General features: G+C 36.6%; 2 protein-coding genes across 2 annotated transcripts; both read right to left on the bottom strand.

Moving 5' to 3' along the window:
- Positions 1 to 9790: 9790 nt before the first annotated feature.
- LOC131146594 (uncharacterized) lies at positions 9791 to 13727 on the bottom strand. Its single transcript, XM_058096271.1, has 3 exons — positions 13446 to 13727; positions 10578 to 10730; positions 9791 to 10495 (listed from the first exon to the last, which is right to left on the bottom strand). Exons 1-3 carry the CDS (start codon positions 13548 to 13550, stop codon positions 10418 to 10420), a joined length of 336 nt encoding a protein of 111 aa, XP_057952254.1. The 5' UTR covers positions 13551 to 13727; the 3' UTR covers positions 9791 to 10417.
- Positions 13728 to 13875: 148 nt separating this feature from the next.
- LOC131146592 (splicing factor-like protein 1) lies at positions 13876 to 20264 on the bottom strand. Its single transcript, XM_058096270.1, has 2 exons — positions 17516 to 20264; positions 13876 to 14282 (listed from the first exon to the last, which is right to left on the bottom strand). Exon 1 carries the CDS (start codon positions 20081 to 20083, stop codon positions 17549 to 17551), a length of 2535 nt encoding a protein of 844 aa, XP_057952253.1. The 5' UTR covers positions 20084 to 20264; the 3' UTR covers positions 13876 to 14282; positions 17516 to 17548.
- Positions 20265 to 22031: the final 1767 nt, after the last annotated feature.

Here is a 22031-nt window from a genome sequence, read left to right on the forward strand (position 1 = left end):
TAACCGAGAAATATGAGGGAAGGGGGAATTGGGAAGGTAAATCCAGAACAAGGGAAGGGGGAAGTCAGGAAGGAGTCGGGGGAGATGATTGAGCTCGGGTGAGCTTGACGTCGATGACGATGAGGAGTTGGGGGTGGTTCTTGGTGACGATGGCTGGCCAGTGGCGACGGCGATGGCATCACGTGAAGATGGTGGTGCCGTGGTGCAGAGCAGTGAGCTCAGGTGAGCGAGAAAGAGGCAGTTACTCAATGAGGGCTTCCGACTTCTCACTTCAGAGAGCAGTTACTGTGTTGCACTGTTGGTGATGATGGCCGGCGACGGCGATGGCTTCTGACTTCAGAGAGCAGTGACTGTGTTGGTGATGATGGTCGGCGAAGGCGACGGCGATGACGACGGCGATGGCGACGACGACGGTGAAAGGCAGTGAGGGACTTACATGTTCTGACTTCTGTGAGACTGAGAGCAGTGAGAGTGTGAGACTGAGAGTATGAGAGGGAATGAATGAAATCGGATTTTAATTTACTAATTTATATTTAAAATTTAATTAATTCGTAAATCGGTTAATCGGTTAACCGAATTAATATTCTTCATTAACCGAACCGAAACCCGATTAACCGAAATATTGGAAAACATAACCGAACCGAATTTTTTAACCGAACCGAATCAACCAATTTCGGTCGGTTAATTCGGTTAATTCGGTTTTCCCCGAATTATGCTCACCCCTAATAGTTTGTCTCATATTCATATACATTCAAACAATTATTTATTAGCGAAGGTTCCCGAGGATAGGGAAGATTATCCGCCCATACAAGTAGCTTCCCTCTGGCCTAATACATTATGCAGTCCAGTATGGCTACATCTGATACCTATCAGGGCAGTCACGTTTTTTAGTAAGCCCTTGGACGGAGAGTTTACCTCGCCCCAAATACATATAATACTACTATATATAATACATTTAATACTACAATTCACATTCGCTGAGATTGAGGCGTTACGTATCATCGTCCCTTAATCTAGCTATACACATTAGGCATTCGCTGAGAGGCGTTACGTATTGCTGTCCCTCACAGCAAGCCCTCGGGCTAAATCCCGAGAATTGGGGCGTTTCATCTCACCGTCCTCCTTTGCCTTTCACAATAATCGTCACCGGGGTGTTATGTCTCGCTGTCCCTCGGGACCCTTTTTGTAATTTATATTCACAATCAATGTTCTTATATTATACGTTAGTTAAATTTACAATTATGCATTTAGAACTCACTGTCAGATGGATAAACACTGTCATGCTTCCCCCCATGACAGGTTGTGCAGCCCGAAAGCTGGACTTAACCCTAGTCGACTCACCAGAGTTAAATCAACACCACATTCTACAATCTGTAAGTCCGATTGGCTTTCCCACACTGGTCCGGACTCCAGGGGGAACTCTACCTTACACAGTACATTCAACTATCCCATCTCCACATTTTCTTTAAGACGTGTGGGTGCACTAATCTCTGCCAAAAATCATACGCAATAGTACTATGCCTCACTATGGTCCACCGAAGTTCTCAAATCATAAATTGCAATTTAACATTCACATTTAGTTCTGATTAACAATACACATGCAAATAATCCCAGTACATTTCAGTATTTCCAACTTGTCATACATTATATATCACAACTCAATTCAGTATTTTTCATTTTACTCATGCCACACATTTCAAATAATACGCATAAATATCTCATTAAAATAGTAAGTCAACCCATATTCATCATCAGTTTTACCGAAAATACACATTTAATCATCTCCATAATTTTCAGAAAACTCATTACTTTAATCATTCCATTTTCACAAATAATAACTAATATCACAACCCTAGGTTCAAAAACATTACAGTTCAAACAGTTGGTTTTTTTCAAAATTCACATGATAATTATATTCATATACATATATGTTTTCCATTTTAACTGGTAAAATTCACAAAAATACTAGTTTAATTTATTCCCCTTACCTGATTTCTTGAATTACGCCTGCAGGGAACTCGAAATTATACCCACGACACTCACCGAAACCATAAATTCATAAATCCTAATTTATCAATTTCACCCCAAATAAAATATTATTTTAAAATTTCGTAAACTCATAAACTTCAAATAAATAATTAAATTACCAAAACCACAAATTTGATCAATTTCGTAAATTTTATCCTAACCTTGGATTGGTGCCTGAAAAAACCCAATTCAAAAATTTGCTCCTCTAGACTTCTAGAGAAATCTTCCTAGAACCACGTGGTGGTTTCAAATTGTCAGTTAGGTTGAAGATTTGAGAGAAATTGAGAAGAAAGAGTGGGTTTATCTTACCCCAAGAGTGGTGCCTACGACACTATTACGAAAAATCTACTTCGGTAAGAATATCGGTGGTGGAGATAGGAACCTAACGGTATTTTCCGTTTTCCGATTAGCCAAATATTTACGGAGAAAATGAGGAGAGAGAGGAGGAGTGGCGAAAAGTGAGAGAGGAGGGAAGGAGAGGGACGCTGAGAGAGAGACAAATATCTCTGTTTGCAATTCAGTTCCTGAACCTTCAAAAAGAAGCTTTAGGTTATACTATTATATAATATATAATCATTATTATATTATATAATCTTATATATATATGTATTACTTTAATCATTATATATATTATTTTAATTAATTAATCAATCAATTCAATTTTTTATTTTATTTTTTAAAATTTAAATTTAATATTTTACACTTCCATGCATTTTAATTTTCTGGAGCGTTACAAGTACGATATCAAGCACATCCATAATAAAGGAATAGATCCATCTCAAGCATATATATATATATCAATTCATCACCACTATAAAGCCCTAGTTTATGCCCAATCAACATAACTAATTCCCTTTGTGCAATAAGCATCATTGATCAAGTGCCATCCATGCAGCTAAGTATAAGGAATTACATTGTGCCATCCAAATTGATCTAATTTCTTAATATAACCAAAAATTGATAGTCCATAAATTACGTTGAAAAGAAAATCCGACATTATACTTATCTTCTCATCCAGTTCACAATTTCATATTTGATCCTTTTTTGTGTAACATCTCATATGTAAGGAGAGTATTCTTCCTCATTTTCAACATGAAATTCACTTTCACCAATGTTAGGAACTTTTAAAGAAGGAATTCCATTCATCCCACTAGTATTAGGCCTCACATTCGCAAAACTAAATCCTCATCCTATATCCCGTCGCACCTTCATAAAGTGATTCACATAAATCAAGAAAAAGTGAATCATATGTCCTTAAGGATCTTGCTTTGGATGAGCTTGTACCCAATGTAACAAATAATTAATAATAAATCAAGATTATTTTTATTAAAAAATATTCTTATTAATATACATCTGGCCGTATTGTCAGATTATGAAGTTTTCTTGTCTTACTAGTCAATTTAACTTATTTATGGTACTTATTTATCAAATAATCACATTAATTTTTCATTTTATTTGTTTTATGTTAGTCTTGGGGATTACATAATTATAAATAATATATTTTGGTGATATTAATCTATTTGTTGTTTCTAGTGCATTTCATATTTGCAGAACATGTTTAGTACAGGTTTAAGTGATAAATACATAAAGTACTGGATCGAAAGCAAAGATTGGATCGAGTTGACATCAAGAAGGAAAGATCAAACGGACACTCACTGGGAAGGACTCAAGCACGCAATGAAGCTTAATGTTAAATTGTTTATTTTTTATGGGGTGTGTTTGAGGTAGCATATTCTATAACTCTTGTGGTTTTGTTTCTTGCATGATTTTTGAGCAAGAGTTTGGCAAATGCATGCATATTAGGATACATGAGTTTATAGGATTTCACCTTAAGTCACAAACTTAACTTTCATAGTTTTCAAAGTTAAATTAAAGAGTTTGTCAAATGAATCCTAAATTCAAATATGTTTTCTAAAGGGACAAGTTTTCAAACATCTTGGTTTTATAAACATTTTCATACTTGATCCCATTTGCATCAAAATGAGTCTTTTTTCCTAAAGGTTCAAAGGAAGTCAAGTATATTTTCATAAAGGACAAGGAAGCATATAAGATATCAAAATGATTTTTCAAATGTGTTTTTATTAACAAAATATCTTATATTGATAGGGAAACTCTTTTGGACAAGTATAAAACTTAATTAGACTTAATATATTTCATATGCTTTTGTCCAATAATGTTTTAAGTCATTAAAAAACTTTTTAACAAGAAAAAACAGAATAATCGTCGACTGACGCAGTGCAACCTCAAGTCCTGAACACCTTTCAATATTTAGGACATAACTTTTGCTGAAAAAGTTCAAAAATGACGATCTTGGTGTCCCTGAAAAGTTAAGAAAAAATCTCACAACTTTCATGTTAATGATTTTTTCTGATTCAGGACACTTATCGACAAGAACAGGGGACTCGTTGATGAGTGACTAGTCGACACTAGTTGATGAGTAAATCTAGTAGTTAATGCGAGTTTCCTGCCCAAGGGACTAGTCAACGAGTGCAGAGGACTCGTCGACGAGTGGTCTCATGCCCAGCGCCATAATGGCTAGAAAACAGCTAGTTTCTCAAGGGAATTGCTCCCAATGGCTAGTTAACGGCTAGTAGGGGTTTTTGACTATAAATAAAAGTCCATAGACTCATTTAGCATGGTTTTGATTATTATTACAAGCTTATAGTGAAATATATCCTTGAATACAAAACTTTGGCACTTTGCATTATTGTTCATTCATTCACAAGTGCTCAAGTTCTCTCTTGCTCATTTATCTTGTTTGATTCAATTCTTGAGAGAGTTGTGTGAGGTTTGATTTGTATTTGCAATCAGCTCAATAAGGAGCATTCTCTTTGTAAATCATCTTCTTAGTATAAAGGTTCTTGGTGAATTGAAGGCTCTTTGTGAGTGGGTAGAGATTTGTTCCTGAGTGTAGGGTTGTGTACTCGAGGTGTAAGGCTTACTCCATTGGTGAAGGAGTGTTATAGTGGATTGTGGAATCCTTGGTTTGGTACTAAGGCGTGGACATAGGCTTCGTGCCGAACCACGTTAAATCCGTAGTGTTAAGCTCTCTCTCCCTTCACTCTTTTAGTTGTCTTGTGCTTGAATTTATTTCGTGTATTGTTATATAATCACTTGCATTCTTACCAAGATTTTGTTGTGTTTGTAGAAAATATATTGTTTGCGAAAAGAGTCCATTCACCCCCCCCCCCCCCGCGACTCTATATTCTCCCATTTGTGACAATTAACATTTTCCATGTTAAACTTGGATTGGATAACCTCCTTGACTAATCTACTATATGAATCTTGCTTCAAACTTGCATAGGGGCGTGTAAACACAAGGAGTTGTGAGCAACTATGTGTGGAGGAGAAAAAAGGAGAAGAGAGGATTTAAGGTTTAAAGATATTGAGAGTAATTTGGTCTTTTTAGGGTGAAGATGTGTCTAAATGTGAATTAAATTATTTCAATGTCCCAAAGGGTCAACTCCCAAAAATTAGGTCGAAATTCTAAATTGCTTCGATAGAATGACAAACTTGAATCAAATGAACCTAGTGTAATGTATGGAATTGACGAGTGGTCTCGTGCCTAGCACTATAACGGCTAGAAAACAACTACTTTCTCATGGGAATTGCTCCCAACGGCTAGTAGGGGTTTTTGACTATAAATAAAAGTCTATAGACTTATTTAGCATGGTTTTGATTATTATTACGAGCTTATAGTGAAAAATATCCTTGAATACAAAACTTAGGCACTTTGCATCCTTGTTCATTCATTCACAAGTGCTCAAGTTCTCTCTTGCTCATTTATCTTGTTTGATTCAATTCTTGAGAGAGTTGTGTGAGGTTTGATTTGTATTTGCAATCAGCTCAATAAGGAGCATTCTCTTTGTAAATCATCTTCTTGGTGTAAAGGTTCTTTGTGAACCATTGTTGGTGAAGGTTCTTTGTGAGCGGGTAGGGATTTGTTCTTAAGTGTAGGGTTGTGTACTCGAGGTGTAAGGCTTGCTCCGCCGGTGAAGGAGTGTTATAGTGGATTGTGGAATCCTTAACTTGGTGCTAAGGCGTGGAGGTAGGCTTGGTGCCTAACCACATTAAATCTCTAGTGTTAAGCTCTCTCTCCCTTCACTCTTTTAGTTGTCTTGTGCTTGAATTTATTTTGTATATTGTAATATAATCGTTTGCATTTTTACCAAGATTTTGTTGTGTTTGTAGAAAATATATTGTCCCCAAAAAGAGTCCATTCACCCCCCCCCTCTGACTCTATATACTCCCAACTGCGACGATTAATATTTTCCATGTTAAACTTGGATCGGATAACCTCCCTGACTAATCTACTATATGAATCTTGCTTCAAACTTGCATAGGGGGCGTGTAAACACATGGAGTTGTGAGCAACTATATGTGGAGAAGAGAAAAGAGGAGAAGAGAGGGTTTAAGGTTTAAAGATATTGTGAGTAATTTGGTCTTTTTAGGGTGAAGATGTGTCTAAATGTGAATTAAATTATTTTAATGTCCCAAAGGGTCAACTCCCAAAAACTAGGTCGAAATTCTAAATTGCTTCGACTGAATGGCAAACTTGAATCAAATGAACCTAGTGTAATGTATGGAATTGAGAAGTGGGTCAAATATAAGTCAACAAAGTCGCCAATAACCGATTTTTACTCTAGGTTAGGATAAAACACTTATTTAATATACTACCAGTTCAATAGTCTTTAAGTTATACCTATGTACGAGGAAACTACTAGTCAATAGTGTGCATTACTATGTTGGATTCAGGAGTACGACTATGCAAAGGGAAGGTATTAGCACCCCTTCACTCTCGTCCAATAGACAGTACCTGATTAGCTTATGATTATTTTTAAAATCAACTGATCAAGACTTAAATTCTTTTATTTTATTCACTTACCAAATCATTAAATATTGGATAACCCTATGAAAGATAGAGACTATTCTCACCTTAGGATTCCCAAAGATGTGCAAAAGACAACCCTCAATAATCCTCATGAGGATTGGTTATTTATTGTGTTTTTTTTTTCATTTTAAATGTTTTATTTACCTAGCGCCTTTTAGATATTAGGAGGCCTTGCACAAAACATAACACCCCCCTCCTCACCTTTAGTTCTTAGAGACCTGCAAAAACATAACCCCCAAGACCAAATGAAGGTTCATTATGGATTTAATTTATTCAGCAACATACAAGCATATGCAAGTATAAAACATACATGTAAACAAATAAGTTAAGCTACCATACATATAGACATAACTAAGAAAACATGTGAAACGTATATATAATCATGTGCAAACATCTATCCATGACAATCGCAAACGATGTGCACTGAAATTATAGAGTCTAACTAAATCACGATCGAGTGAGCTTAAAGTGATCCCATTACATTCTCAACACCCAGGAGATGATTAAGGACTATATAACCATGTTTTATTGAACTCCTCGTCGTAGGGTAGTGCACAAACCCACACAAGCACAGACACATGCACGCATAAAGAAAAGGGGTACATGCTCATGCATCATGCAAGATCACACAATGAATAAGCCACACAAAAATCAAAATATACTGGAAAAATAATCAAAATAAGTAAAATGGGTCCTAGATTTTTCTTTATCTTTTAGAACTTTTATATAAACTTTTTTAAAAAATTAACGGATTTTCCAAATTTATAAATTTTTTTTTTAAAAAAGATTTCAATTTTTTTTTTTTTTGGCTTTTGAGTCCAAATATTTCTAAATTTTTTTCCCAATTTTTTGTAATCTTTTGTAATTTGTATAAATTTTTTTTGGATTTTCATGAATTTAAATTGAAACTGTTTTAATTAAAATAAGAAAAAAAAAAGTTCAAACCAATTAAACTAGTCAAATCAATTGATTGGTTAAACTGTTCATCTTGAATTAAGCAAGGACACACCAGCCTAATTCGATCAATAGGGATTAGGCGGGAACGAAGCTCTAACTGACACATGGCAATGGGTAAATTCTGCATGACGTCATCCCAAGTTGCCCCCCAATCGCCACGAGACAATCTGCCAGTGGCAGGCTCCTTTTCACTCGGATCACGCCATATGACATGATCTAGACCATTCCTAACAAACATGGATCCTTTCCGACGCTCTAGACGTTGGCACATTTTTGATCTCTCTCTCTCTCTTTCTCCAGCTATTTGACATCTTAGTGAAAGACTAAATTTGTAATCTCATCTCTTGCTTCTCTTGGAAAACTACCAAGTGAAGTGGTTCCAGAAGAGAATCCAAAGGTTCTCTACACCTCCCTGCCTCCCACCATGCTTCCGCGAGAGCTTATCCGGTCGGCCCCTTCCTACTCTGACGAAGGTGGTCAAGACCACAACAAGGCCAAGAATGTCTCTCCTTTAAGTTAAAGTTTGATTCTCTCTCTCTCTCCCTCTCCTATTCGTTTAATTTTTTTTTTCAAACCTCGACAGAGTGGAGAACTTTTCATGCTTCACCAAAGCCACCCACAATCAGATCTTCCAAATCAAGTAAAAACAAAATCAAACTTATCACCATCTCTTCAAGTTTTGCAGTTCAAATTTTTACTATAATATCTTCCCAATCCATTCCATTCCACAAATCAAATATTATATGAATTATTAAGTCATCTGCATAAGCCTGATAACCTAGATGCGAAAAATTAATTATGATTAAATTGGATCTTTAAAACCCCAACATGCGCTATTTACACAACAGATGTTCAGTATACCATCATCTTATTTATTCATAAAATTAATTGATTATTAAATTTTGCTTGTTTTTAATAGTTTGTAGATCAAGGAGACCAAGTACACCCCAAAAACAAAACTGAATAAATCACAAGAACAAATATTGTGTTAATTATAGATATTCATGCACTAAGTCGGTACTTATCAATTAGCTATTGTTAAGTCTTTATTTCTTTCCAATTAAATTAATCAGGTTTGTATCTTCATTTTAATTTTTTTTTGAAGCCTACAGTCAACTGCAAATTAATTACGAGATAAATAAGTGATTAAAAAGAGTTTTGTTGGTCGATTAGAGAATATATAGTTAAATTCTCTATCCTACTTTCAACAAATGTATTCTTAAAAACGCAGGGATCAAGCTTCAATAGACAAATCCCTTTACACATGTGAACATAGATACATGAATTTTGGGAGTTAAAATTTAAATTTGTAGGAAATTAGAATAAAATGAATATAATTTTATACCATGTTCTATCCAAATTCACACATTCAAATCCAAAATTCCAATTCCACGCTCCAAATGATGGATAGAGTAAATGGGAGCGAAAGCATGGAAACATAACCATTTGTCCACATTATTCCAACAATGGAAACAAGCTAATTAAACCAAGCATGCCAAACACAACAGCGGGGGAGCACGAAGACTGCACAAGCTTTAGGCAGAACCTAACATGTCCCAAAGTCATTGTCATAGGCCTAAAATGAGTGTATGTGTAACAGGACTTCAATGGATATACACAGGCCCACGTGGCAAAGCCTCATTGGATACAGCAGTGTGGAGCCCACAGTGATGTACCCAATGAGGCCATGCCTCAGTGAGCACACGTCATCAGTGATGACGACGCATAGCATGCCTCAGGGAAATATGTAGGGCCGAAACATGGAAAACAAAAACAAACCCCAGGCAAATAGTACCTGCTTTGATCAGGGGCATGACAGTCGAGTAGGATATAGCCATATAAGAAAGCAACACACAGAAAAAGCACACAGCGACCCCCACTGCAGTGGAGAGCAGTAGCATGAATACGAAAAACTGAACTGATAATGCATATCTGCATATCACTCCATATTCCAGTTGAACCAGCATTAGTTATGTAAGAGTGAATTAACAGCACAATCAACACCACATACCATATCCCTCCAGAACGGCTGTGAAAATTGATGTCACTTTTTTCAATCAAGCATAAAGCCACCATTTTCTAGACCCATATCCCAGATAAACCAAACTCCACCACCAACGCCCTTACACCCCACCCCAACCCCCCACCCCCAATAAAGAGAAAAAAGAGTTACATGCTGATGTGCATGCCCGCACACAACCAGAAACAAAATAGACGCTAAAAACTCAGCTAAAGGGGCACTACGTATTAGCTGAAGCCTTTGATATCAACATTGAGGAACCATGAAGCTGTCACGGGAACATAAGCATATCCTCCTGACCAACTTATTCAGAATTGGGTTAGCACAGTTTTGAAAGTAACTGTCCACAATTTTTGAAAATAAAATGCCCAAACCTTAGAACAGCTATAAGATCTTTTCACCAAGGGTCATTTCTGTGTATTATTCAGCCGAGGGTAGAAAAGAAACCCCTTGTTGGGAACTCTGTTAGCCTCACAGCCGGGGTCATGAGTAACATTGTTTTCAAATTGCAAGCCTCATATTCACATTCCATCAGAGGACCTAATAAATAAGCAGGCCCAAGCTTCAACAGGCCCCATACTTGCACTACGTCCAAGGACCTAATAATAAGCAAGCCCAAGCTTCAACAGAAAATCCTCATAAGAACAAAGGGGTATTATATCCGATAAAAACTCTGATTACCTGGATACAGCACTTCAGACACAGCCAATTGGTACCTGTATCGACAAAAGGCATGGACACAGGCACAGGACCATATCTGACCTCTCTGACACAAACAGCAAAGAAAGAGGAGAGTCGAGAGGCTACGGAGCGAAGCATGCATATTACCACTGACTGCTTGTCACAACACCATTTGAATGATTAGCATCCCCAACAAGCACCACTAAAGATTTTCATTTATTAGATTTAGGGTTTAATTTTAGGGTTAACTTCTCACAATAGTAACATATAACCTTGATGTGTCATCTTTAAAACAAAAAAACAAGTAGAATACTTGTCTCTTCAATGGCTTTCTTTTCAGCTAAATTATAGACACTTCTTACCTGTATCCATGTATAATCCAAAATAAAGATGCCTTACAGATGGCATCCACGCTCAAGACTAGGTGACAGGAAAAAAAGCATTAAAATATAACATAATAATGGTGCTCTATTCTTAAGAGATTATTCAGGAGCCTGGGCTGATGCAGAAGGAAGCAGAGACCAAGACACCTAATTGGAAAGCTAAATAAAGACACCAATGAATTCTATTACTAGAATAAGAAGACTGAATAATAACAGATTGCTGGTGAGTGAAGGATAACCACCTTCGTTTCCAATATAGAAAAGAGCTGAATCTGAGGACTAACAGCAAGAAGAAAGTAATAAGTGTACACAAGATCACAATTGACAGTAAACCATGCTTATTTTATAACAAACTGTTCGATATTGAACTCCAAAAGCATAACCACTGATTAGAAAATTAAGCAACACAATATTTCAAATGAAGAATCAAAGGTACTATTAGATAAATAACAAGCTATATGTTAATAACAAAAACTCAAAACAATCATCCAATATTTAATATAAGAATATGAAAACAATACACACCTACTCTGATTGAACTAGGCATAGCATGCAGTGGGAGGGGTTGGAGAGCAAAGAGATTATCAAATCAACAACCCTAAGTCAAACATAGCCAGTTTCTGTCCTATGTTTTGGACAATGAGGTACTAATCTTCTGCAGGCAGCTAGTGTCTCCTATAAAAACCCCAGTTGCACAGCAGTGTCGTGAGGAGTCACCTGGACTGAGCTGTCATATAAGTTTTCTTAGGTCAAATATCACTCAAATATAAATATTTGTAGTTATCAAGGCTAAAATTTACAAGTTACAACCAAATTTTAGAAAATCAAAAAAGATTAATAAGTTTGAGAATGCGAAAACCCTCATTCCTTACTTGGAAATGCACCGAGAAAAGGAAAAAATTGAGCGTCTCTTTCAAAAATTTTAGGTGCTATTTTACAAGCAGTAGGCTGGGCTGGACATACCGGTCTTACTAATCCCATTTTTTGGTAAATTGTCCAAAAATCATCTAAAATCACAAAATTCACAATTTCATCCTGCCACAGATGCACTTTTCTTCCAATTTTCATCCTCCATTGAAAGATGGAGAAGTATACAAATTTAGCACTTCCTATTATCTGTCAACAGATTGTGCTGAACAGCATGCCACCAAAATAAATAAATAAATAATAAAGCTTCAGAAAATAGATGTCCATTTTGGACCACAATAATCCAGTAGAAAATAAATGAAAACTTATCAAAATGAAATATATATATATATATATATCAATATAAAAATATCGTCACATTAACAATCTACCTCTAAAAATGTTTGAAAGGGTCAAAATTGAGAATTCCTTGGTTTTCATCAAGCCCTTGAAATGCGACAATAAGATGAAAGGTTTATCAAGCAAATAGTTCAAAAAAATTAGTAGTAGATAGCAATGGTGAGAAAATGCAAGGATCTGCTGTTCAATTAGTGTAGCTTTATTCAAATTTGGGGCTCTAATTTCCGAATGTTCTCAGACCTACCTTATGACCATGTCCTAAGGACCACTTCAGCTAATTATAACCCCCACTAACACCAAAAGATCTAAGAGTTGGAAAACAAGTATTAGAAATCAAGAACATAGGAATAAAAATAAGTTATGTAAACTTGCCACCCTGCAAAGGTATTACCATTCAGAAGCAAACCACTACTTTCATACATCATCTCGTATTTAGAACACAAAAGTATAATGACCAATTTTAAACCCAAACACACCACTAGCCACCAATATCAAACCTCTGCAACTCTTCTCATGCTATAAACTAATGGTAAGAACTAGGAATTATATACCAAGAACAGTGATGGTGGACAACTCTTGTGTGCATATGAATCACCTATACAATCGAAATTACGATGGCCATAAAAAAGCAGAAAAATTTAATAACAATCATTCATCAACTGAGTGTCAAACTCAAACACGTACACATCCAGAGTTGAAACTAGGTAATGGCATCAATTGCAAAATCTGTAAGCAGGACCAGCAGAAACTCATCATTAAACTGATGTGGACGCTCCAAAAAGCCTCCTAATTACATTTCTCAACTCATTCATTATAGATGATAAAGATAAAAAGGTGCCGATAGTCCCAAACACCTAAACTAGAGTTCCATAATTGAAATTCATGGCCTGTATCACATAATCAACCATGAACGAACAGCTAAATCAATCATTTCTTGCCATCCTAATATACTGAGGCACATGGTTTCTAAAACAAAATGGGCCATGATGCCTTTCGTCACATACACTATATTACGATTTTTTTTGGGCATTACTCATCCTCTGCAAAGCGGTCTTCAAATTGAAACCTCTCACAACAGACCGTAATTGATCATTTTAAACACCATTCAATCATTTCAAACCACTAAAACCCTTAGCATTCCAAGTAAAATTAAGGCTCAGAGTCTAAGAAATTTCAAAAAGCATATTCAGGAAGAATAGATTGTGCTCCAGCTAGTTACCATCAGAATTCCAGAAAATTTGCACGAAAACAGGTTCATCTTCAAAGTATTTTTACCTTCCAATAATTTTCTATTGGAGCTTCCCTCATTCCCTTTGTCAAGCATAATGATGCAAATCAGGCTTAAATACCAATATGAAGATAAATTGAATAGACGGTCGCTGAATCTAATACTAAAAAGCTATTACTTAGCAATATATGAACAGGTGGTTTTACCTGTCAAAATTTCTGGATCGCAGTCACACTGTAAAGAAGTGAGCACAAGAGCATTAAGACCAAGGAATAATACACAATTATTTTTACATACCCCCTGAAAGCCATCCTATCTAATGGCATGATCACCTTCTGCAAAGGGATGAAAGAAGCACAGCAGGCTGCTTCAGGAGCGTGGCAGCAGTTAGAACATAGAATCCTCATGATGAGAACGGATATAAATCATAAAAATTATTAATTAATAAAAATAAAGGAAAAAAAATAAAAATAAAATAAAATGGTTAACAAGCCCCAACAGTTAAAAACAGAAAATAATAACACAGAAGGTCAGTAACCTGCCACTGAAGAAAGCTCATACAAAATATAATAAAAGAACAGCATCCCAGACTCTGCATAGGGGGCAATAAGCATCCACAATAAAACAAAATTAAGTCCTGCAAAAGGAGATCCAAATATTAAGATGCTTTATGACGACTTCTCCAATATAGTGCCGATGAACTGAACTTGAATTGAAGTCTGCAATTCATAACAGTACAGCAAGGTTAAAGATGTGAGTTGCAAACTTCCAACAAGAAGTCATGGCAAGAGGTAAGAAATCAGGTTCACAAGGGCCCCAAGAAACATCCTGTCAAAGTTACAATAATAACAAAGAAGAATAGTTAAGATATGCTAAAAAAAGAAAATTAAAAAAAAAGTAATAAAGTGGTCACTGTTTGTTAGTAACATTAGTTGTTAAACAAGAGATGGAAAATACTAAAAGAAAGGAGTTTGTCCACGGAAACAGAGCGAACACTTCTAATATAAAAAATCCATAACCCCAGACAGCTTTAGACCCATCACTGCATCACAAAATGATTTAGATAATAGGGGGGGAAACCATCAATTAACTTTAGAATACATATAATAGGGAGAAAACATAAAACCAGTGGAATAACACTGGTCAAGATAACATTAGCTTCTTTTAATTTTTTCTCAATATTAATCAGAGGCTTTGAAGCCTATATTAGAATTGTAACACAGCACTCAAGTAAAAAATCATAATATCTCATTAACAGTTTTTTTTTTTTTTTTACGCACTAAATTAAGGTGACAGGTCTAAAATAATAAAAAATAAAAAATAAAAAACCATATAATCTTCCCTTTTAAATTTTAAAACCTGCAGACTTAGTATTAAGTGAAAAATGAGGTACAATATAGAAAACTGATATGGAAAGAAAAAATATATGAGAAGGTTAATATTGTATCAGTTGATTATTATAATAGTTTATACACCAGTCACAACCTGCTCAAACAAAGCATCTATGAATAATTGCACTCATTCAATTGATGTCTAGAGAAATCAAAGAACAAATTACTGGTACTGCCAACAGTATGTCAACAGGAAGATGAAACTAATCAAGTTTAGAAGTGCAAATTATCTTTGGTTTCAGACAAATCTCAAATTATAAACAGAATCTTTAATATTTTAAGCAGGCCTCTTCCCTAACTCACAAATCTAAGAGAAAAAGTCTTATATTTATATGTATCTATGAATTAGAAAATGATCATTGTCATGGCTAATACTCCAATTTAAATAAGAAGATGATAGAACGTGGAAGGAACACAAAGTATATCAAGCTGAAAAAATTAAGCAAGTTCAAAATATTTTTTTTTATTTTTTCGGTAATGAAGCGCAAAATATCTCTACACCAGGTAAATTTTCCTTCACTTAAAAATATATATATATATATATATATATATATATCTACACCCAAAAAAAAAATGCAAAGTGGAATCATGGCTGCCAATTACTTCCATTTCTTTTTCATGCAAGCATGCACACACATACTCTCTCCCCCCCCTCCCCCCCCCCCCAAAAAAAAAAAGTACAGTGAGACAGATAAAGTGAACATACATCAATTTAATATACATTAAATTCATGTGAATCAAGAAAAAATATACATTAACCAAAAATTCTACTGACTTTTCTCAAGGCTATTTTTCATTAAATGACAAGAAAGAGTGACAAAACTCTTTTGAAGACCTGTTAATAACAGGAAAACACATTTATTGTCTGCGGAGAAGTGTTACATCAGTTTAAACAAGGAAATCAAATAACACTTGAAGAAAAGAGTGATGCATCCAACATTTCATTGTGTATAACGACCTTAAGAATACTAGTTGTAAGAATAACAGTTAAAGGAGTTTTTCCCTTAAAAGTTGCAGTTGCATAAGTATTTCCCACAATGATGCAGTGCAAAGTCAAGTTTCAGTAGATCTTACGAAACAGAGATTGAGCTCATTGAACTCAATTTCTATTCAAATTATGATAAAGGGGAAGGTGATAAATGATCTGGAATCAAGACTCAAATACTGTTCATAATCCAGTCTCCGATTTATGCTGATTATACAAACCAACCTTGCAAGCATGCATGCACACTCGACCTCATGTTGCATCCACACGCTCATCACAATGTATTCTTTCATAATACTCTGCTTAATTTAAATATGGATTGTCCTAAGGAGGCATCCCCACCAATGTGCATGCATGTACATGGACATGTCCCCACAGCAATGTCTCCAGTAATGTTTCTCCATTCAAATCTTGATTCTATTTTGATTTGAAAGAGAAAAATAGGCAGGCATCCCCACCACCTTGCATGCATGCACACCAGCATAGGAAGGGAGCGAATGTTGATGTGCATGCATGCAAGGTGGGGGACCTTTCTCTCTCTCTCTCTCTGGAATATATTTAAATTAAGAAACATTGTATCAGTGTGACGCCATGCGAGTTGCAATTTACGTCCATGGATGCAAGAAGTGGATATATGTCTTTCCACTTAGCAGAACCAAAATTGAAATTAAGAAACACTATCAAGCCATACATTGCTATTAAGGGAGTTCACATGCATGCATGCAAAGTGGGAGATGCGCTCCTACTTGCGAGAACAAAGATTTAAATTAAGAAGCATTATGAATACATACACTGCTATGGATGCATGCAGGCACATGAAGACACATGCACGCAAAGGGTGAACATCATGACACGTGCAGGCATGCAAAGTGGTAGGATGCCTTCCCAATTAACCCATATTTAAATTGATGCTGGTGGGTTTGTATGGTCAGCATAAAATGATAGTTGTTCATTTTTCACCTTCCCATTTATCAGACCTTGAATGAAAATCAAGTCCTTTCTCTAATTCGATCTCCCTTTAGTAAAGAAACTTGATTCACACTACATCATGGTGGGAAATACTTCAGCAACTACATCATTTCCAAAATATTTTACTAAGTAATATTATTTTGGGGAGAAACAAAAGACTCTACATCATTTTCTCCAAACAGTTCACTTTATGATTCGGGTCTGGTTTCAATTCTATGATCAAACCAAGAATTCAAACCACCCCACCCCCCCAACCTTTTTTTTTTTTTTCAAAGCATGGTTTGATTGGGTTATATTCCTTTATTTGTCCAGTTCCTTGTTACAGGCACAGCCCTATCACTGGTCTTCTCACTTGAGCTGTTAAGCAGCTTGATCTCTTCAAGCATAATTGCACTTTCATTTAAACTTTTCCCCTTTTTTCATCTCCTAACCACAAACCAAACAAGGGAAAAATACAGTTTCTCCACCTGTCTCCCATTAATCCAAATAAAGTGGAGAGCAAGCTGAGAGAATTTCTCCAGTTAATCCAAACTAGAACCACTAGGTCACTCTACCAATGATCGAATCAGATAAATGGGTGTAAATGTATTTTAGCATGGTTGGAGAGACACCGAAGATTTGTTGTTAGTTGCACTTAAAAAAAAAAATCTGAAGTCCATGTCAAAACAATAAAAAACAATGAGAAGAAAGTATGCTTAAAAACAATGATGGCTTACCTTTGAACAATTAATTCTGGAAATAGAACCACATCATTTCATCTCTGCCATGAACTTTTCATACTCTGTATCAGTACCATAGGTTGCCTTTTCAGCAGTTGAGACAGGTGGAGGTACCGGAGGATTTGATGCCCATGGCACATTTCCCATGCTCTGTGAATGGTCAATTCCCGAGGAGGGTACAGGTGGAGGAGGGGGAGGAGCTAGGCTGTAGTAACATGGATAACCTAATGAAGATGTTGCATATGTAGGTTGAGCATTTGGAGGCATCAGAGCCATTGAGCTCCCGTATATATTTGCAGGTACATGTTGAACAGATGCACTATTTTCGGACAGTACTCCAGGTGGGAAACTTTGTTGTGCTTCACCAGAAGATACAGTTTGAGTTGGGGCACCAGAAGGAACTGACGGCATCGATGGTGGATATTGCATTCCAAATGGAGGGACAGGCTGACCCTGGACAGGAGTGTACATGCTTGACCCAGGAGGTGGAGGAGGGTAAGGAGCATAAGGAGGCGGTACAGGAGGTCCCCATGGAACAGGAGCACTGGCATAGCCCCCAGGAGGTGCAGTGCCAAGGGGCCCACCAGCTGTGTACTGCTGGGATGGGTAGGGGCAAGCAGGCTGAGAAGGAGGGTAAGATGTCATAGTTGATGCTGGAGGTCCTGGAGGCACAGCAGGCTGAGGAGGTTTACCTGCAACTCTGACAGCAATTGTTCGCCCTTCTAGACGATGACCGTTCATTTTAGAAATTGCATTATTAGCCTGCTGAACATCAGAATACTTCACAAAACCATAACCTTTGCTCAATCCACTTACCCGGTCTTTAATAACCTTTGCCATGACAATATCACCAAAAGGTGAAAACAATTGGATCAAACCATCATCATCAAGTGTAGGTGGCAAATACCCAATGTACAAATTTGTATCATCAATTTCTTTTACAGGCTTAACTCCATTTGCACCCAAGCCCACTTGTGAAATACTCCCAAGACCTCCAGAACTGTTACCACTGGCCCATGGAGGATTAGTTCCTGAACTGCCTGAACCAAGAATTGGCAACGTAGAACTTTGTTTGGTCACTGACTCTGGTAATGTGCCTCCTAATTCTGCCAAAAAGTTCTTATATTCATCATCCATCTTTTTTCCCGTTGTCCCCTTCACTGGACAATCAATTGTTGGGTGCCCACCATCACCACATATTTTACAAAGAACATCACTCTTAAAAGTTGTAGTCCGAGAAGGGCACGCATACTGGCGATGCCCTGGTTCACCACATAACCTACAATATTCTTCATCCCTAATAGTTCCATTCAAGGCTGCAAGTTCCCTAAGTTGTTGCCTCTTATGCTCATTCAAGACTTCATCAACAGGCTGCAAGAGCTTCTCCACCATCCCTGCAGCCGCATCAAGAGAATCCTGTGTATCTGCCTCTACCAAAACATGCAAATCCTCATTCTCAGAAGGATCTGGCTTCAAATCCCTTTTCTGCTGCAACCGCCCTTCTTTCACTGAGCCCTTGCCCCGAATCACAATTTTAGCACCAGTCTCTTTCTCCATTCTCTTTTGGGTATTGCCCCTCGGCCCAATTATGAGACCAATAAAATTGTACCCTGGGTATTCTTTCATTGGAATAAAAAGCTTCTTATGAAGCTTTGGCGGCCTATAATCTGGTGGAGGCTTGAAAGTCGGGTTCTTTTTTATTATCTGTGATATAAGTTCTTGCCTCTCTTTATTCAATCTTTCACGGGCACGATACTCCCTAGTGTTTATCCTGATTCCCATGTTATCATAAATAGGTTCAGGAGAAGGCGATCGAGCACCTTCAGGTCTATCATCCAAGGGCATACCCGATTGTAACATTCTACTAATCTCAAGAAGCCTACTGTTAAGTTGTTGAATCTCAGGGTCAAAATCAATACCTCCCATGAAATCAGGTAACTGTATCACTGGCTTGGGTTCATCATCAGCCCACCGCGATTTCCTCTTCCTTGTACCACCAGTGTCACCACCTTGGTTGTTTGAGTCTGCTGGCGGGTCCCAACGGCTACGCCGCCTGCGCCTACTGGTCGTCTCATCCTCCCCTCCAGAGCCATCCTTGTCGGTACCACTGTGAGTATTGGTAACACCATTTTCCGACACCAATGGTTTCACAAGTTCGGGCGGCCTCAGGGCCGCATCCAAATGATAGTTCTCCTTTTGCTGGCTTCCATGATCTCCATTCTCCTGGGCATTACCCACAGAATCAGCCACGCCTCCGGTATCGGTAACCATAGCTAGCGAAGGAAGTTCGGGGTTTCCACCGGGAACTAGGGTATTTGATGGGTTTTGGTTACAGAAATCTAGGGTTTCCGATGGCGGCAGTGGGTTCCCTTCAACAGAAGCTAGGGTTTTGGATGGAAGTTGATGAGGTGAAATTAGGGTTTCCGAAGGAGGCAGTGGATTCTGATCTGATGAAACCAGAGCATCAGCTGAGCTTTGAATTGGGATCTGCGAGGCCGACCAATAAAGGGATTGAGAATCCAAGGTTTCGGTCGCCGGATTAGGGATTGAGTCGAAAGACTCCATGGATTTTCCACGAGGTCGATAGAGAGAGAAGCTGAATTGGGTAGAGATCTTGCGAGAGACGACGATTGGGCGGAACCGATACAGCGTGAACCAATTTATAGCCTGAAATCGATCTGAGCGTACGCGTCACTCTGATCTACGTTGAACCCTTGAATAAATCTTGGATCTTAGATAGTACGGTTGTATTCGGGTCGGATTCGGGTCCATTTATAGGAAATTCCTTTCCTAGGTTTTTGTTGGGAGATTACAAAGTTTGCAATAAAAATTTTTAAATATATATATATATATATATATATATATATAAAGGAGGGGCCATTTAGGTGTCTCCACATCTCGCAAATAAACACAAAAATTTTAATCCCTACAATCAAAGTAGAACAAGATGGACAATTTGGGACAAATTAGGTAGATTATAAGATGAGGATATTACAATTCACATCCGACTCATTTTAGTTGCGGATTTATATGTCGGTTTGGATTGAGCAATCCATGGTAAATAATTCATCATTCCCATCTCTAATATAATTTTTTTTTATCATTCAATGAACAATTTTTTTTGTAACATAACAATTGAAATTATTTTAAAAATTATAATTTGGTAATTGCTAAGCATTTAATAACTAATTACAAAATTATTTTTCTTTTATTTTTTAGAACATAAACTTATAAACTTTTGTTTTGATTACGAGAAAAATATTTAGACTTAGCTTGAATGTGGAGTATAATAAGAGTTAAGAGTGTGGTACTATGTGTTGGCCAATAGAGCTTATGTCAATTAAATTGATATCTAATAAGTATGAGAATATGAGATTATCAATAAATTTAAACATTAGTTGTTAGGGGATGGACAGATATTTATCAGATAAAATTCTAAATCCGTCAACAAACTTATTTAGAGACAGATAAAAAAAGTTTAAATCATATTCGATTCATTTAATATGTGAATTGGTTAGGAGTCGATTTAAATAGGTCGGATTCAGTTCAAATTAACGCATTTTTATCCATTTTACCAAGGTTACTTGCCCCATGTGTTGACATGTGCTTGGGATGTGTGTGTGGGTGCTCTGTGCTCTAGGCCGTCTCCTTCCTCAACCATTGTCCCCCCCGCCCCCTCTTTAAGGTCTCATAGACCCCACTCTAGACCTAGCAAAAATCCAATAAACCAAATAAAATTTGACTCACTTAAACTGATTCATAACCGATTCACACATTAAATGAGTTTAATATGGTTTAAACTTTTTCTATCCGCCTCTAAATAAGTTGGTAAGTGTATTTAAGATTTTATTTGATGGATATATGTTTATTTGCTAATAACTGATGTTTAAATTCATTGATAATCTTTATGTCCATGCTTACTAGACATCAATTCAATTAACATAAGCTCTATTGACCAAAACCTAATCCCACACTCCCAATTCTTGCACTATTGTATGCGTCTTTGGATCTGTCATATGCCCACATTCTAATTCAAGCTCAAATACTTAATTTTCTTGTGATTAAAACAAAAATCTCTAAATTCATGTTTTGAAAAATAAAAAATATTATAATTTTGTGATCAGTTATTAAATGTGTAATATATTACCAAATTATATATATTTTTAAAAACTTCAATTGTTACGTTACAAAATAAATTGTTCTTTTGATGGTCAAAAAAAAAATTATATTAGGGATGGGAATGACTAAGTATCCATTATCTCTCACAGAATATCTGATTCGAACCACCATAAATCCTTAACTTAAATGAGCCAGATATGAATCATAATATCCCCACCTGATTATTCATCTAATTTGCCACGGATTATCCAACTCGATCTGCTTTGTGCGGTCTACTAGACTCCCCTATGATTAGGGTCTTCAAGGCAATCTTTCACCAAAGATTTTGATTTTATATTTTTTATGTTTCTTTTGATCTTGATTTTAAAATTCCTTTACTAATTTTTGAAAGATA

Source organism: Malania oleifera, chromosome 13 (genome assembly GCF_029873635.1).
Source record: "Malania oleifera isolate guangnan ecotype guangnan chromosome 13, ASM2987363v1, whole genome shotgun sequence".
NCBI classification, from domain to species: domain Eukaryota; kingdom Viridiplantae; phylum Streptophyta; class Magnoliopsida; order Santalales; family Ximeniaceae; genus Malania; species Malania oleifera.

Bases quoted from the DNA above. Each gene is read 5' to 3' on its own strand.
- LOC131146592 (XM_058096270.1), bottom strand. From the start codon at position 20,083: ATGGAGTCTTTCGACTCAATCCCTAATCCGGCGACCGAAACCTTGGAT.
- LOC131146594 (XM_058096271.1), bottom strand. From the start codon at position 13,550: ATGCTTGACAAAGGGAATGAGGGAAGCTCCAATAGAAAATTATTGGAA. The intron at 10,731-13,445 runs GTAACTAGCTGG...TGTGACAAGCAG, and splicing joins AATTTTCTGGAATTCTGATG to TCAGTGGTAATATGCATGCT. The intron at 10,496-10,577 runs GTAATCAGAGTT...GCTTATTATTAG, and splicing joins GTCTGAAGTGCTGTATCCAG to GTCCTTGGACGTAGTGCAAG.